The sequence below is a fragment of the Mustela nivalis genome (assembly GCF_964662115.1).
Source record: "Mustela nivalis genome assembly, chromosome: 8".
In the NCBI taxonomy this organism is placed as follows: domain Eukaryota; kingdom Metazoa; phylum Chordata; class Mammalia; order Carnivora; family Mustelidae; genus Mustela; species Mustela nivalis.
Genome location: NC_139027.1, coordinates 84382364 through 84401082, shown reverse-complemented (window position 1 = coordinate 84401082; position 18719 = coordinate 84382364). Strand labels below are relative to the sequence as shown.

Below are 18719 nucleotides of genomic sequence, written 5' to 3'. Positions count from 1 at the left end.
CTGAAGCCAGTCGAGGTCGGTCCCTTACCCGGGGTCCTAGCCCTGCTCAGCGGTAGCACAGATATTTGAACCGCTATTCCAGGTGGCCCTGGCAGAGATACTGTGCCTGAGATAAAATGCCACACTTATCTCGTCTCCTGTCTTGTCTTGCCTCTCTTGTGAGGCAGCTTGTGACTGGTCAGAAGACATCCTCTCCTTCTGTCACTTGTTCTCCACTGGAGTCTGTGCTATAGTTTCCTCAGGGGCCTTTTTGTTTTCTTCTGTGAGTGGCCGAGAACATTAGCCACTGTCTCCAAGCTAAAGTCAGCCTTGGGCTGTCACTGTCATGGTAACATGATTGCAGATGAGGTTTAAAAAAAAAAAAAAAAAACTGGTTTCCATCAACATGGACCCCAATGACTTCAGTAGATTTGGACATCAAGGGCAATATTTTTATACTCTAAAACATGCAGCTGTAGGAATTACGGCCTGATATAAATATAATAGTGACATCAGCAGAGCCATAGAGAGAGGAGGGATTGGCAAAATCAAAGTAATACAAAAGAAATCTGTATATGTGGCAGAATTCTGCTGTAAAAAATAATAACACTTTCCATGTGTGATTAGTTTATTTGGTGTGAGGATGTTAGTGTTAAGGAAACTGGTACCATAGGAAAGGTTCCCATGCTGATACCAGGATCACAGAGACGACATTGCCAGCCCTGTTTTTTGGGCTTCTCGAGAGTAGCATGGTCCTAAAGTGCAGCGTGGTGGACAAGCAGATTGGGTACAGGAGATGTGGTATGGGATGTGGGGCAGCCTCCGCCTCCCCGCCCCCCTGTGATGTGGCCCCATTCTGGGTTTCTGAAAGGAAGGTTTGGTTTACACAACAGGGAAGTTTCTGGATGAAATAGCAAGGGACTGTTGTTGGCAGCTCTCATGAGCCCCCATGCACCAGACAGAACACTAGAGGACAGAATGGCCAGTATTTTTTAAGACATGGTGTCTGACTATCACAGTTCACAAGAGACTTCAAAGTCAAGGATTCCTGTGATGGGGGAGGTAGAAACAGCCCTGTGGATGGAGGCAGGTGAATTTCTTGTTCTGTGTGGAGATGCTGTCAGTGATCGTTTATTTCATGAAGAAACATTTGTAACACATCTACCTCTTCCCTTATGATGTGTTTCCTATTTGTATTACTGCGCTATCATTAGAAAGGAAAGACAGAGAATCCGCGGCTTTATCTCCTTGATTTCCTGGACCACATCTACTACATATATGGCTTTATTTCTCCGAAAACCTTAAAATTGACTTAGGCATTCAGAATTTGTCCTACCACTTTCAAGTATCAGAAGGCCAAATAAGTAAACATATGCCCCTCCTTAGCTAACTCTAAAGGGTATCCATTTCTTCTTCTTTCCTCCTCTCCAGCTCTGGGTGAACATTGTGAATGGGGACATTCATGACTCCACTCGCTCGGACCTGTACGAATATGTCGTCGACTTCCTTACCTATAGCTTAGACCAGGAACTCGTGTGGAAGTATGCCGATTGGGTCCTGCAGAAAAGCGAAGAGGTTTGTGCGTCATAAATGCTCTTTTATGGGGGGTGGCTGTTAGCAAAACTAGAAGACTTGATTTTCAGTGAGAAACAAGCCGCCAGGCTACAAGCCTCACCCTATCTGTAGTTTGCTCCCTTCTAATACCTCTCCTTGCTCCACCGGAGTCCCGGCTCTTTGGAAAGTTCTGCATCTCCGTCCTTCTGAGATGCACTGGTCTGCTTCTTTGTCTGGGGCAGGCCATGTTTTTATAGAAAGGGAGAAAGCATAGCCAGGTCACATTCTTAGCGTCTTCTGAAAAATGTGTGTGTCTATGTGACTCCCCACGCCTGACCAAGTGTGACACTAATGCACCGTCGCCTTGCAGGGTGTGGGGACCAGGCCACTGCAGGCCCACCCTTGTCCTCTCTCTGTGCCACAGCCCCTGGTGTGGAAGTTGAGGGTCTGGAGGAAGGAGGGAGCCCTGAGTGTCCTTGCTGTCCAGGAGGCTGAGAAGGGATAGCAGGGAGGAAACACGCCGAGGAAGCAGCTGGGGCTGCTGTGGGGGAGGGAGGAGGCACAACATTCTCAGGACTCCTCAGTGAAGCCCCAAGATGATGGGAAGACAGATAGTTGTGGCATTTTGGTTCTCACTGTTGAAAACAGGAACATTTCCTCAGCTCCCCTTGGAGAGACAGACTTAGCTTTGTGACGTAGGACCTTCATCATAAACAGAGTTTTCTCTGTCACATCTGCTGTTCTGAAATCTCTACTGGCGTATGTCCTCCATGGTGCTGTCTGACCTGGAGGTCTGAGCCCGTGGGCTCATGTACTTCTTACTCCATCGTACTTTGCCTGTGTGCACACCCAAAGCTGTCAAAAGCGCTGGGCTCTTCCCAGTGCTGATAGATGGCATCAGCGAATCATTCCCAGAATTCTGTCTATTCTGATAGATGGTATCAGCCTGATGATACGCCAGGCACTCAACGTACGTCATCTCTGTTAAATATCCCAGCAGGGTCACGGGGTAGAGACTACAGGCGAGGAAACCGAAGCTGAGCTCTGGAAACTTCCCTAGGTCGCACAGTTGGTTCAGTACTGATCCGGGCTTCCAAAACTCAAAATTCACAATCAGGGTAGCTGTGTGGTGTGACCCATGGGGTGCAGGTCTGCGTGAGCTACAGTGAGCATGTGTCCGTGACTGCCCGGGGAGGGATGGCGTGTGTTTCCTCCCCTACTTGACCCATTCACGTTTCCTTAGAAGACGGGTCTGCCACGGCGAGCTCCACTCAACAGGCGCGGGAAGGCTGTCCAGAAACTTGCCCCGGTGGGTGTGCACAGATGAGCCACATCGTGGGGGTGTGTGCAGAGCACTGGGTTTACAGGACGTTCAGGACTGTACGCATCCTGTCACTCACTGCTCAGCAAGTGACCCTCCTTGTTCTCGGACGATCTTCATCATGCAAAGGATGCAGCTTCCTGGGTTGTCAAAACCTGCTACCAACAAACGTTTCTTTCTTTTATTTCTGACCCTTTGAGAATAAAGGAGAAGGTTTCAGAGTTTAGGTCACCTTTCCTATCTTTGTGTCATGCTCTGGTCTTTGTCAGTGTCCCACCATGCCTGTTTTGTCTGTATCCCCAAGTTTCTGTTTTTGTTTTTTAGCTTTATTTTAGAAGTGGAAAGAAGCAGAGGGAGAGAATCACAAGCAGACTCCCCACTGAGCATGGAGCCCAATGCAGGGCTCGATCTCACGACCCTGAGGTCACGACCTGAGCCTAATTCAAGAGCTGGGTGCCTAACCGGCTGAGCCATCCAGGCACCCCTGTGTATCCCCATGTTTCTGACAACAATTTTACCCAAACATAAATGGGCAGTGCCCTCGAAAAATGTACTAGCTAATTGCTGCTCCTCTTCCAGGTTGGAGTTCAGGTTTTCACCAAGAGACCTTTGGATGAGCAGCAGAACAGTTTCAATCCGGACAGAGTACTCACTTGCCTTAAGAAGTACCCTACAGCCCTTGCCAGATACCTGGAACATCTGGTCATAGACAGGAGGCTGCAGGTGAGCCCATGGACCTGGACGAACATGGGGGGGGGCTGCCATGCCACAGTTGTGCTTTCAGAAACAGAATGGAACTAGGAAGCCTTTTGGCAGATGCTTCTAATGTAGTATTTTAAATGGAGCTTTTTTAAATGTTCTAATGTATTTTCAGTGCCTTGCACCCTGAGTGCTCAGCCTGTCCTGGTGGATGGGCTAGGGCACTGGAGGTTTCCGAAGATTACAGGAACATGTGGCCTTTTCTTTACCCTCCTTTTAAAATTATCCTTAAGGGAAATGAGAGAAGCTGCATGTTTTTGGAAAATACCTAAATCCTGGGGCCCTCACTTTGCAAATGAGAAACAACCTTTTTATGTTTTTTCTCATGGATGTGAAGTCTGCCTTCTGTGGATGGCAATTTCTAGATGTTTTCCATCCGGTGAGCGTGTTCTCTTCACTGCCCCTGAGACCCTGCCCTGGCTTGCCCCGCCGGCTCCACGGTCCTGGTCTGGGAGCTCCCGTGGGCTCGGGGAGCTCCAGGTTCCCGCCTGTAAATGCTGTCGGCTTGGAATCCCGTCTCCCACAGAAGGAAGAGTACCACACGCAGCTGGCCCTCCTCTACCTGGACAAGGTGCTGCAGCAGAGGTCTGGCACTGGCAGCGAGGCCGCAGAAGCCACAGACACACAGCTGAAGCTCCAGCATCTGCTCCAGAAGTCTGATTTGTACCGAGTGCACCTGCTGATAGGTGAGGGGCAGTTCACCCGTCTCTCCTCCATCCCGGTCCCCCAGCAAGGAGGGAAGGAGCTGACGAAGGCTCCGGTGTCTCTCCATGAATCCACTGGGGGGAGTCCTTGAGCCTCTTTTGGCCCTAAGTCAGCCTGCCTGCAGGGTAGGGCGGAGCTTCTCAGGCCTTCGCCCTCTACAAACAGACGTGGGCTCTTTAGCTGATGACACAAAGCTGCGCAGGGAGTTTGGAAGTCGGTCTTATCTGTTGAGCGGTCTTATCTGTTGAGCGGTCTTATCTGTTGAGCGGTCTTATCTGTTGAGCGTGCCTTCATTTAAACTGCCTTACTAGGCTTCGGCGCGCTTGAATCCCAGTTCATTCTTATGGCACCAGTGTTTGGACCAGGCTGTGCCAGCTGGCACTGTCCCCAGCTCAGGGCTGTCACCGAGCCCTGAGCCATAGGAAGGCAGGCAGGTATCTTGGACGGGAGCCTGATTTTCATTTCCTTGGGTTGCAGAGTCTGTGGTTTTTGTGTTGTGTAAAGTGCCACGAGGCAGCACAGTGCATACACCCAGTAGAATTAGCTAGTTTCTTGATACATTTGACATCATAGAATTTTCAGATTTGTTTTTACTGGGATTAATAATATATTTCTCTGACTTTAATGGCACTGACAGTTTTTGACTATTACCTACAGTCCATTCTCATCATTTGCCATAGTTACATTCTATAAAGTCTCCACGAACACTGAATTACTGAATCCTGAACGGTTGCTCCCAGGGAAGTACAGGGTCAGGTTCCTGCAAACCGCTGATCACAACATTTTCATCACCCATCAGTACGTTAACTTGTTTTACGAGTGCTTCTGTTTAAGACACCTTATTTAATAGGTACTGTTGATTGGTTAACATTAAACTCAGACTAGCAGAACTCTAGCTCGGGCTGACACACACATTTTCTCCATAAGGCACATCATAGCCCGCTTGTGCTTGGAAGCATGAGGCCACACCTCAGCACTGTGCTTGGGGCCCATTTTAAATGGCAATGTCACCAAGAGAAAAAGCACAAAAACTCAAAAATTGTGGCACTGAGTAAATCCTGGAGAGGACTGTTTGCAGAATGAGGGCTGCCACAAGAAGGCAGTGCCTCAATGGCCTCACAGGGACTCATCTGGGACCGTGCATGGCCGGTGGCTCCAATTGTGTGCCAGCCTATGCGTGTCCGCAAATAATCCTGAAAGCCCTGTGACTGCTGGTTTGGGGATTCCATGGGAATTTGGACAAGCAAGCCAATTCATGAATATGGAATCTGAATAATGAGGACTGGTGGCTGTATGTGCCGGGCCCAGGTCAGTACGCTTGGCATGCATTATGATGCTTTCCACAACGACCCTGTGAAATAAGTCCTATTTTTAAAAATTATGGGTTGGTGTCATTTTCCATACAGCCTAAAAACTCAGATTGCAGAAGAAACAAAAGAAGAGCTTTAGAGTCACATCAATAGGGATTTTTAACGATAGGAACCCACACTCCTTCACATGAAATATAGTTTAAATTGGAATAAAGGGGTTCATGGCACTTTTTTGCCAGGAAGGGTTAGTGTCTGAATTTAAATCAATAAAGTGCCTTTTTGCCATAGTTGAAAGATCCCGTACTAGGAAAATAGGAATGATGCCGGATTAATTGGAGGCCTGTGGCTGTGATACTCAGGTTTCGCCAGGGCCTACCAGGATGACAGGTCATTTGTTCTGTTCAGTCACTAAGCATTATTAAAAATATGTATTCTGCCATTAGGCTCTCCCTGTGAGTAGGGAGTTTCCCCTTTGGAAACACCCAGCTCTGTGGCGCGGAGGTCCAAGCAAGCCTTGTGTGAACTGCCTAGGTCGCCGGGCATGCTTGGCCCTTTCTTGAGTGGAGAGCACCGGGCGGTGGGGGGGCAAGCTGGGGCTGGCTCTAACCACAGGCTGCTGCCACGCAGATAGAACCCGGGGTGCCGGGCTTCCCATGGAGAGCGCCATCCTGCACGGGAAGCTGGAGGAGCACGAGGAGGCCCTGCGCATCCTGGTGCACGAGCTGCGGGACTTCGCAGCGGCCGAGGACTACTGCCTGTGGCGCTCTGAGGGCAGGGACCCGCCATACCGGCAGCGGCTCTTCCACACGCTGCTGGCCATGTACCTCCAGCCCGGCCCTGCCGCGCCTGAGCTGGCCGTGGCCGCCACGGACCTCCTGAACCACCACGCGGCTGATTTCGACGCCGCCCGGGTCCTACCGCTGTTGCCAGGCAGCTGGTCGGTGCAGCTGCTGCGCCCATTCCTAACTGGGGCTGTCCGGAATAGCGTGCACGCCCGCAGGACCACTCAGGTGGCTCTGGGCCTGGCCAAGTCCGAAAACCTGATCTACAAGTACGATAAGGTGAGAGCTGGGCCCGGCCAGCCATGCCGGCTTTTAGACCCCAGTGGTGGGAGGCTGGGGGGGAGGGGGCACGTTCTATTTCTGAAACGCTAGTTCCGGGTGCATCTTCTCTGCACCTTCAGCACCTCAAATACTTGATTCTGCTCACGTAGAAGCCCAGGTATGTGGAAGCAGAGGCGGGAGCTGGACTGGCAGGTGCCGTTCTTCTCCCCGGCTAGACGGCGACGCTTGGATGGTGTTCCAGGCAGCGTCCTACGCCGGGCAGCATGGGTCAGGTCATCATCTCAGCTGTCTCCTGCAGTGTCTCCTGCCATTCTCCCCATACCCTGAGGCCCAGGGAAGTCACATAGCACAGTAAGAGCCCAGACGTGGATCCCAGGCCAGCTCATACCTCCACATTCTAGGTCCCCAGCTGGTGGGCTGGGCTGCAGGAACCAGTGCCATGGACAGCCATCTTTCATTGTGTCCTCACATGGCACAGAGAGGGCAAGTGCTGGTCTCTCTTCCTCTTCTTTTTTTTTATATTAGTCCCAGGTGTACAGTACAATGATTTGATATTTCCGTGTGTGGTGATGTGATCATCACACTGTGTCTGGTTAACCCCTCTTACCGCACATAATTATAGGTCTTTTTCTTAGGATGAGAACTTTTGAGATCCGTTCTCTTAGCAACTTTTAAATATACAATACGGTAATGTTAACTGTAGATTCCATGGTCTACGTCACATCCCACTCTCAACCCACTTCACCCATTGCCCCCACCTGTGGCAACTGCCAGTCCATTCTGTTTCTGTGAGTTGGGCTTTTTTTTTAATACGATTCCATCTATTAGTGAGATCATACAGTATTTGTTTTCTTCTGTATGACTTATTTCACTTTGCTGATACCTTCTAGGTCCATTCATGTTGTTACAGCTGGTGAGCTTTCCCTCCTTTTCATGGCGAATAGTATTCCATCATATAAATATATTGCATTTTCTTTATCTATTGAGGAACACCTAAGCTTTTTTATGTCTTAGCTATTGTGACTTATGCTACAGTGAACTTGGGGGTTAGTGTTTCGAGTTAGCATTTCAGTTTCCTTCAGATAAATACCCAGAAGTGGAATTGCCTAATCACGAGGTAGTTCTGTTGCTTTTTTGAGGAACCTCCATCCTCTTCTACACGAGTTTGCATTCCCACCAACAGTTCACAAGCATTCCTCTTCTCCACATCCTGGCCACTTCTATTCCTCTCCTTGTAATGGTCCCAGTGCCATCCTGGGAGCCCTACCCAGTTACCTCCCAGAGGCCCCAGATACCACCCCATTGAAAATCAGAGCTTCCACATAGGAATTTGGGAGGTGGTGGGGGATATAAACATTCAGTCCACAACAGAACCCCAGTATAGATCCCCTTCTGGAGACTTCTCTCTTGTGAGGCCTACACTCCATGCAGTCAGCCCAGGGATCTTTTCAGAGCGGGAACCTGATGTGGCCCTTTCACATGGAAGCCTTCATGACTCTCTAGAAGGGGAGTTGAGGCCTGGAACGTCCCATCTCCCCTCCTTTGGCCTGACCCTCTCCATCTTTCCCTGCTTCCCGGGACACATGGAACCTCCTTGATGTGACTGTTTCACACATACGGCCTTGGTACCTGCAGTTCCCTCTGACACAGTCTTAACCTTTCCTTTGGGGCCTGCTGACCACCTGCTCACAATGCAGCCTTAGAATTTCTTCCTTTGTGAAGCCTTCCTGCCCCTTCAAGCAGGAAATCCCCTCCTTTGCTCACTGTACATTCCTGTACATAGCCACCATCGTCTCCCTTCATTGTTAGACTCTGGGTTCTTTGGGGGCAGGGAATTCAGCTGTCTAGCTCAGTATCCCTAGAGCCAAGCCCAGCGTCTCAAAGGTGTTAAACGTTTGTTGAAGGATTGATGAAAACTGAGGAGTACAGGGTGACTTCCCTAAGTTGGGTTTGATCCTGCCGGTAGGCCAGCTTGCCTGCGCAGGCACCAGTGAACTGTGCAAAAAGGCTTCTTCTTGCAGAATTATAGTCCTTTTTATCAGTCAGGGTCTGGGGAGGTACATCCTGGTTTGGTTAGTGACCTTTAAACAAATGAAAGGATATTTCCCAGAACCAGGCAGGGCAGTGCCACCAATCGACCATATATGGCTTTGATGGAGTCCCTTATTTGTGCCTTGCTTTTCTTGTTTGCAAATGAGAGGACCCCGGAACTAGATCATCTAAAGGGCTTACCCAGCTCGGACGTGACGTCACTTTCTGACAGACCTTGTACAAACTCAGAGCTCAGGAAATGTTTGAGAGAGGGTCTGCATAGAAATGCCTGGGTGAGGCAAGCAGCAAGTACTTTTCATGAAACAAGAAAGTTCCATAGCATTTTTTTAAAAAAATTGGAGGGAGGGGGTGCCTGGGTGGCTCAGTCATTAAGCCTCTGCCTTCGGCTCAGGTCATGATCCCAAGGTCCTGGGATTTGAGTCCCACATTGGGCTCCCTGCTCAGCGGGAAGCCTGCTTGTGTTCCCTCTCTCACTGTCTCTGTCTCTGTCAAATAAATAAATAAAATCTTAAAAAAAATTTTTTTATTACTATTATTTTTACTTCTCCAGTTACTCGGGACGTTTTTGTTTATTTTCACCTCTAATGTTCTATTTCGAGATCTGTAGGGTGATGCGTGTCTGCTGTGGTATAACTCTTGTATTTATTTATTTATTTTTCAGATGAAGTTGAAAGGAAGCTCAGTTCAGCTCTCGGACAAAAAGCTCTGCCAGATGTGCCAAAATCCCTTCTGTGAGCCTGTGTTTGTTAGATACCCAAACGGTGGGCTCGTCCACACCCACTGTGCCGCCAGCAGACACACGAACCCCAGCTCCCCCGGCCCTGGTGCTCGGACTTGAAGAGGCCCACCGGAGGGCGCAAGGAGGACCCTGAGTTCTTTACCGAGCCTGCTGGGTGCAGAGAGCGGAAAGCCGCTGCACTGGTGTCAGCCAGGGAGTGACATCTGGGCGCTGGGAGACTGCAGTCAATGTGAAACAGGGGCTTTTCGCTGCTGACCACTCCACCCTGAATGTTCGCGGGAGATCCTGAAACAGAGACACATCAGGGTTCGCCCGTCCCAGGACACAGTAATCCCAAACAAATGTCTACTTTGAGAGAAAAATGAGCCTTCCCCATGCCGTCCAGACAAGCTGGACGCCCCTGTCCCCGCCCCTGCGCCTCAGTCTTCAAAAATGCATTTGCACTGGAAATGTCTGCTTTAGGGTGGCCCAGAGATGTAGCTGTCCCCGGGCAGGGTGAGGAGCACAGCCTTAGGGGGCGCGGGGGGTTGGGGGCTGTTTCCAGGATTACCTCGTGGGCTCTGCCTTTGCTCTTAGAAACGGCTGACCTTGGGGGAGTCTTTGTTCTTGCCTACTTCCCATCCGGCTCTCAACCCCTAAAGGATTCTGCCTTGTTTACCCAAACACCCCCTCTCGGGGAAGTCGAGGACTCATCGGAAAGTGCTAAAGCCCAGGTGACAAGCTGCCGCCCCCACCACCTGAAAGAGGACAGCAGACAGGAGGCCTACGGCACTTTCCTGTCCTGTCACGCTACCTGCTGATTTTGAAACTCCATGATGGCCATGTTTGACTAAAAATTGTTATTTGAAGTTCTGTCATCTCTGCAGTTTTTCTCTTCTTTGGAAACTTATCTGTTGTATCCGTTAGGGACTTTTTTTTTTCCTATTAAAATGTACCTCCTACTGACCGCTCGGGAAATGAAAAGGGAAACATTATGAGCACAAGCCACGTGGAGTTTCACGAGAGGCCGATTTGAACCTCACACCCTCAGCAGGGCAGGCAGTGGGTGGCAGCTGCTCTTGCCTGTGTCCGAGATGTCATCTTTCCCGCCGGGCGCTTCTGCACACCCCGATGAGGAAGTCCAGTCAGGCTGCCTTACCTCCCAGCACTTTACACGCCTGCTCTGAGGTTTCCTGAACCCACGGGAGGGGTCCCCCTTGTTCACCACAGACTGGGGGACTCACTGTGTTTCTGCCAGACATCGCGGAGAAGCCGAAGTTGTCCTTACTTCACTGCCCTCTTTCGAATTTCTTCACTGGGATGAATGATTCTGTCCGGAACTCACACAAGACACTGTACCCCCTGCCACAATGCCGGGAAAGCAAGCATTAGTTTGTGTGTGTCACAAGGGGAGGACCCTGGGATACAGCCCCTCGCCATCACCCCGAGCCTGACAGCGGGGGCCAAAGAATTCATGGTCTGTTCTCGAAACAGTGTTCTGTACTAATCATGGTCAGTCTTCTTCCTTCAGCGATTCTAAGTGGCACAAGAAAGCAATAGCGTGCCTGCATTCTTTCCTAGCTGCGTCTCCAGCTAAAGAATCAACGATGAAGAAGTTCTCCTTGTGACTCAACCACATACGATATCGACGGGAGCGAAGTAGAAGCCCAGTCGTGAATCGACCCTGTGGGTGACTACTACGGAATGGTCTTGTCACTGCGCACGCTACCATGACAACTCGTGAGGTAGCGTTTTCTGCCTCAGAGAGCAGGTCCCTAGCACGCACCGTATCACACCGCTGAAAGCACTGTTTCACTGGACACAAAGTGGGTACAATCTGGAGAGCGCCTTGTGATTGCTCATTCCTAAAATGGGGACACTAGTCTCCGCTCTCTCTCTGAACATGGGTCAGTGTTTTGAAACGTTTGTCATCCTTTAGAATGACAGGGATTAAAGTCAAGTCATCTCCTATGTTCAGAACCGTACCTTGCTCTCCTCTTTGTCTGACTCCCACGGGCCCTTTTCACAAATCAGATTTTTAAAATAAATACATGGTTCTTTCTAAAGGCCTGCTGTTTTGTGACTGTGGCGTTGACTAGAACAATTAGAACATTGCTCAACCCTTTCCTCCCCTCATTAGGTTCTATGTAACCACTCTAGTTAAAACAGCATGAACTGAACCCAGTTGGCATTAATATTCTATGGGCAATAAATACTGTTGAATATGAGGAACTGTTTCTCTGCCATTGCCTGTCAGGTGTTGATGTGGCAGTGCCCCTGAGGGCATGGTGCAATGGGCCTGAGAGCCGAAGAGTTCATGCTCATGAGCTTGGTAAATGTGCTTCCTGAGGTCAGGAGTCCAGAGCAGCTCAGGTGGCCATGGGGTCGCGCCGTCAAACCGATGCCCGTCACACAGCTAAGGTAGCCCTTGCTTTTTGCTTGCTTTCCCCCTCTGGAAACCTTTGTCCTTGCAACTTTACCCTTCACCCCTGGTCAGGTCCCAAATACACAAGATGTACAAATGTAAACTTGTTGATTTTATTAAAATTCTTTTAATTCTTTGTTCTTTCTGTAATTTTTTATATGTGTTTATAAAAATCATCTTGGCTACGAGTCATAGGAGCTTGTCATAGGAGCTTTGGAACCTACTCACCCGGACCCCATGGCTCCTCCTAGCACCTGAAGCCGACGTTCCCTGGCCGCCCCTCAAATTCTTTGTTCCTGCTTGACTGAACTTTAAATGCTCTACTTCTGAAGGTACCTCCTGCATGTTTTCAAGGTGCCCCTTGACATTTGTTACCTTCACAGTAGTCATTACCCTGAGGTCTTTAGCAGAGGAGATTTCTGGTCGCTTCTTCCATACCTCACCTCGTAGCCAGACGCTCTTTAAGTAAGCCTGCTGCCCTTGGATTTCTAACTCTGAACAGAGTCAAGGACTAGAACTTTCTTTCTCCTTTTACATTTGATTTCCATAGAATCTTGTTTGTAGCAGGTCTGTGAGAAACACGGTGGAATAAATTTCACAGTACATTGCCGTGTTTCTTATTCCATTCTGGGTGCCATGGCAGCCCTGAGGAGAGCCCCTGACAGCGGTGACCCTATCGTGCCTGGGGGTCAGGCTGGTAGAGTCCAAATACTTGTGGGTGACAGTAAAGGCGAGGTGTCGGGTGGCATCTATATCTCAGGTTGCAGGAACTGAGGCATAGGTTGGTGAGGTGATTTTCTTGGGAGGACAAGAGCAAGAGCTCCAGTCCCCCTCAGCTGAGCTCCCCTCCTGGTGCTTCGCCAAAACCAGCAACCAACCCAGGGTTGACTGGAGTACTCACACAGCAGTGTTGCTGCTCTCTGAAAGTCACAAAGCAACGAGTCACATATCCTTTTCTTGTTCTATATTATATCCTGTGGTTCATTGGCATACTAAAGATTGAAAGGGGGCTGGTCAGTTGATTAAGCATCTGACTTGCTTTCAGCTCAGATCACGATCTCAGGGTGGTGAGACCGAGCCCCGCATTGGGCTCCATGCTGGATGTGGGGCCTGCCTGGGACTCTCTCTCCTGCTCCCTCCACATCTCCCCACCCTGCTCACGCTCTCTATGAATGAATGAATGAATGGGTGCTTAGGCTTCCAAACCTGACTAAAAAGGGAAAAGTGATAGATTCCCACTGTCTAGCAGAATATTACAAGGCCAAGCAGCTGCGAGAGAAAAAGAGTGTAAATCGATGTCCTAAATGTGACTTGGTAGAAGCAAAGACTGGCGCCCGACTCCGTGAAATGGGCCGTGGCTTGTGTTAGATTAATTAGGTACTAACACCCCATTTGCTCCTGGCGGATCTGTCAGCCTCAGAGTCGGGAATGAAAATGTACAAGAATCTAGACCATATGGACCAGAGGCCCTTTCACCTTGAAAATGCTAAACGGCTCGAGTGCCATCTAAAAGCTTGTTAATAACTTGTTCAGTTGTAAGCACTGGAATCAACAAAGCCCGCTTTTCTTTAGCTCACAGCCGGGGAAGGAAGACAAATAGCTGTAGTTCAGTCCACGGTCCGGAGCTGTGTATCAGTTAAATGAGACATGTGGCTGGCAGGGGCTCAGAAGCACCACAGGCTGCTCAACAGGCCCAGTGAGGCTCGGGAAGGAACATGTCACCACTAGACTCCGGGGAGCCTGGGTCTTGTCGGGCTCCAACACACCCAGCTGGGGGCAGGAGCCAGTCCCATCACCTAGATCTTGGTGGTGTGCTCTGTAGATTGGAGTTGGAGCTGTATGGTATCTGAGGACCCTTCAGGAAATCGGGGCAAAGGAATGGAGTTGGTGTGGTCTAGCCTTTAAGACCAAATGCTGCCCCCAGAGGATTGTGGGTCTCAGCCTGTGCCCAAGCTCTCCCACAGTCCTTCACTGTCAGGGTCATCTTCTAGCGAAGGTTTTCTGTTTGTTTCGATTGACCAGTTTTTCCTGGGAGTCCCCAGCTGAGCTGGGGAGACAGATACCCAGCCTCATCTCACTAGGCTTGTGAGCGTCGATACACAGCACATGGCACCGTTGGTACCCATCTGATAACTCGTCCTAGCCTCGGCCTCTTTCATCCACACATGTCAGTGATTTACCTGGAGTACTTAATGTGCACCATAACATTAGCATAGTGGGGCTGCCCCTACCCCCTCCTACCTCTGCTCTCAGCTCCATGTCAACCCCCACAGCTGTTCTAAAGTGTTTTTCAACGCATTGCTGATTGACCGCCAACTGTTGACTTTAGCTTACAAATAAACCACAACACTAAACTTTCGCTTTCTTTAGAATTAGCATTTCCCATTGTACATATGTAAAGGCATTTGAATTTTTTGTGCTTTCACTTAATTTACAAGACTGTGTTCAATTTTTTTTATATGAGGTATAGTCAAAATCCATTTTTGGTCAAAAAAAAAGTTACCATAGTATGGCTGTATGAAAATACATTTTCTGTGGGTTAGTCTTCTTGTCATTTTCATGGATTTTTTTAAGTCATAAAATATACATAACAAAATTTGCCATTTTAACTGATTATTCTTCAGTTTAAATTCAGTGACATTAAGTACCTTCATAGTTCCCTCACCACTCTCTCCAAAACTCTTTCCTCTTCCCAAAGTGCAACTGTGTGCCCAGTAAACACTTACTCCCCACCCTCTTTCCCCCAGCCCCTCAGAACCCCCATTCTACTTTGTGGCTCGATGAATTGCATTACTATGGACCTCCTATAAGTCACAGTATTTGTTCTTTTGTGACTGGTTTATTGCATTCAGCATAATGTCCTCAAAAGTCACCCATGTAGCATATGTCAGTATCTTCTTTCTTTTTAAGGCTGAGCAGTACTCAGTTTCATAGCTTTTATACAGTATACTTAGTTACACAAAGCATGCATATGTAGGCCATCTGCTGATATGTATTTTATATAAAATTAGAATTGCTACTTTATATTATTCTTTTTTTAACTTTATGTTCTTAGTGTTCCAAGATTCATTGTTTATGCATCACATTATTCTCATCAACATGTAAGATATAACCCTGTAACAACCATCGAAAAGTTGTCTGTTGTCCTAATCTCTCCCACTGGGTTAAAACAGATCCACACACAGAGCTTCCAGATGGCCTTATGGGGGACCTTTGAAAATGAGTTCAAAATCCGCACAAATCTTGTCAACAAGGAAAGAGTACGAAGCCCAGTCGAGTGTGTGAGCTTCATCTCTGCTCCCATCAGGGTGGTCTCACGTGGTTGAACGTTGGCATCCTGCTGGTGCTATGCCAAATTCTGATTTGTGCGCCTACTGATAGAATTTCCAGATACCTTGTTGATGTGTTGATGGAAATACTGGAAAATGAGCTGCTTCTTCGCAGCTGATGGAAGGTCAGCTATTCCCAACCCGACAGGGGCTGTGCCTGGATGCCATCCAGGGGATGGGGAGGATGGCTGGCTTGCTGCGTGGGAGCTGTCTAGCGCTGTCCTCCATGCCAAATGGCTACCATCCCTCCCAGGGCAGCCACTGCCACCGTGACTCGCTCCACGTTACTGTCCTATTCAAGCAACTGCAGGATTAGAACCAACCTTGCCGTAGAGAAAAACAGCAGAGGGGGCTCAAAGACTCACGTTACCAGAAATTGTATTTAATGTCAGTTTAATGTGGTTTTTCATATTTCAGTTCATGCGTTCATTTAGTCATATATTCGATCATTCATTCATCCCTCAAGCATAGGCTGCAAGACTGCTATGTGACAGGTATTGTGCTAAGTTCTGTGGATAAAACGGTGAGAAAGGGGCGCCTGGGTGGCTTAGTCCATTAAGCCTCTGACTCTCCGTTTCGGCTCAGGTCATGATCTCAGGGTCCTGGGATTGAGCCCCACATTGGGCTCAGCACTCAGCAGGGAGGCTGCTTGTCTCCCTCTCTCTTGCCCCCTCCCCCTGCTCACAAGTATGTGCGTGCTCTCTCTCTATTGAATAAATCTTTAAACAAAAAACATTCAAAAAGATACATCTGGCCCGGCCCTGCTACAGCTCGCCTTAGAGATAAGGACAGCACAGTGGGACAAATGCCAAGAAGAGACAATGCAGGTACACCCACAGCATAGACGAGGAGCCCTCGGAAAGGAAGTGCTCCTGGCAGAGGGAAGAGGGAAGAGGTGAGTGGGACGGTAGCCCCTTGAAAATAGAGACTCGGTTTGACTGCAGTCTGGAGAGCAGGCAGGGGGTAGTGATGGATGAGGCGGGGGGGCGGGGGGGGGGTGCTGAGGCTTCAGCCTGCTTCTCGGCAGAAAGAAAAACACAAGTGCTTGTGCTGCAGAATGACCCACTGTCCCCACCCGCCGGGGCAGCCATGGCCAACTGCTGCACCTAGGATTTTTGCCCCTTCATCTTTTCATAGTTTTTAATAACATGGGAAAGGAAGCCCCCCCCCCCTCACCAAGAAAGGCACAATACAAACTGTGTTAGCCAGTTTACTTGAAGAATCCTTTGTTTTAAAATGTAGTATATTAATAGACACGTCAGGGTATCAAAAAGCCAGCAGACCAGGAGATGATTGCTGTTGAAAAGTTAGTCCTTATGCTCAGATCCCAAGAGGAGGGACCATGCCATCAGAGCGGCACAAGGAATCCTGGGGAGGGGGACAGAATCAGGTAGCACAGGGAAAGGATGGGTAGTGTGTGCAAGAGTCTTTTTCGGTGGTTTCCCAGGGAAGGAATAGGTGTGGCAGGGAAAACAGGCTTAGGGGTGGGTAGTTGGAATGATTTCAACAGGCTCTGGGGTGTGTAGAGGCTGTCCTTGGTTGTCTAGTCCCGCCCTGCTCCCCAGCAGGGGAGGTGAAGAATGGCTGAGAGCGTGGGAGCCTCAGACAAGGTGGTGGGGTTGTGGGCCCTGTACTGGGGTTTCCTATTTATGCAATGCGCTGGTAGGCGAACTATATACTCTCTCTAGGAATTAGCTGGCCCTGGGAGTGGCATTCTGTCCACAGGCGGGAGGCCACAACGTCAAAGCATCGCAGGACAGAAGAAAAGAGAAATGGCTAATACGTCCTTTGGATCAGGCAACCAGCGCAGCCACAATTATATTCTATTCTGCTCCCCAGGTCAGGGAATCGGACTTAAACACTTAATACGTTTTGAACAGCAGGGTAGAAAATGTTGCCTGAGAGTCGCAGAAGCAGAGACACGGAAAATAGAATGGTCTGGAAACGCTTCCTGGGCCCAGCCCACCAGCCAGACCACTGCTGTGTTTGAAGGGTTGGTTGACTCCACTTGGCCTGCTGTTGACACAGATAGTCCTCTTAGCCCAGGTTTCTGGGAGGTGTACTATCTTTAACAGTTATTTCTGGGACTCCATTCTATAGGTAATCCATGAATATGTATTATTTGGCCTTTAGCTTTTCCAAAACCATGGAGCTCTTGTACAATGCCTCCTCAGTCACGAATGGATGCCTATTTTCTACACCCACAACCTCGATGACCCAATTCATGATCTCACTGAGGCCCAAAGGGGTCATTGTTGGCAGAGGGCCCATTGGTGGTTAATGGAAAGTGCTTCATGACCTGTCCATATACTTTCTCAAGTTGTTGGTAATTCTTTTTTTTTTTTTTTAAGATTTTAATTTATTTAGTAGAGAGAGAAAGTGAGAGGCAAAGTACGTGCAGAGAGGGGAGAGGCAGAAGTGGGAGAAGCAGAGGGAGAGGGATGAGCAGACTCTCTGCAGAGCAGGGAGCCCCACATGAGGATCAATCCCAGGACCCTGGGATCATGACCTGAGCCCAAGGCAGATGCTTAACCAACTGAGCCACCCAGGCACCGTCAAGTTGTTGGTAATTCTTAAGCACAACTGATGAAGGAATAAATTTCCACAGATTGTCTTTAAATAAATAAATATATATATAAAATTTCTCGGCAGAGAAATTTACTTAGAGTGCTTAGAACACGTTTAATTTTCTTTGTTTTGGGGTTAACAAGTCCAATCACTGTTTTCACTTCTATAAGCAGCAAATTATAATTTTAAAAATCTATAATTTAAAAATTAGTAGATATGATCTTTACAACTTTTCTTTTTTTTAGAGAGAGAGTGTGAGTGTGAGTGGAGGGGAGAGAGAGAGGGAGGAGAGAGAATCTTAAGCAGGTTCCAGGCCCAGAGTTAAGCCTGATGTGGGGCTCAGTCTCACAACCTTGAGATCATGACCTGACCTAAAATCAAGTCAAACGCTTAACTGACTAAGCCACCCAGGCACCCTTCTCTTTACAACTTTTCTTAAGACTAGATATCATTCATTCATGAGGATGGAGAATATACCGTTCTTTTACATAATCTAAATCTAAATTTTAGGGGCGCCTTGGTGGCTCAGTCTGCTAAGCGTCTGCCTTCGGCTCAAGTCCTGATTTCAGGGTCCTGGGATCTATCCCCAAGCTGGGCTTCCTGTCCCTCTGTCTCTGCCCCTTGAAACTCATGCTTACTCTCTTTCCCTCTCTCTCACTTTCAAATAAATAAATAAATAAATAAAATCTTAAAAAAAAAAAAAACCCACCTTAATGAATTAGTGTCCCCTCATATCTAATTAAAAGTTTACCTATGTCTCCTTATGGAATTATCAGAAGGAGAAGGGAAGATCCAAGAAAACCAGAGGAGTGGTCCAGGCAATGAAGAGGCTTGTACGAAGTGTAACAGAGATCGGATTCCTTGTGACAAAATCTTGTGGGGCATCCTCACTACGCAAGGGGATAGGGAAAACAGCTAGGAGTCTCATCCGGGCT

General features: G+C 48.6%; 1 protein-coding gene across 1 annotated transcript in view; it reads left to right on the top strand.

Annotated features, from left to right (window-relative positions):
• The window catches only part of TGFBRAP1 (transforming growth factor beta receptor associated protein 1), a 74190-nt gene extending 62167 nt beyond the window's left edge, over positions 1-12023 (top strand). Inside the window, exons 8-12 of the mRNA XM_082743794.1 lie at positions 1411-1554; positions 3434-3577; positions 4140-4299; positions 6256-6689; positions 9406-12023. Of these exons, the coding sequence (XP_082599920.1) occupies positions 1411-1554; positions 3434-3577; positions 4140-4299; positions 6256-6689; positions 9406-9582 (1059 nt within the window). The 3' untranslated portion in view covers positions 9583-12023. The remainder of the gene's footprint in view (positions 1-1410; positions 1555-3433; positions 3578-4139; positions 4300-6255; positions 6690-9405) is intronic.
• The last annotated feature ends 6696 nt before the right edge of the window (positions 12024-18719 follow it).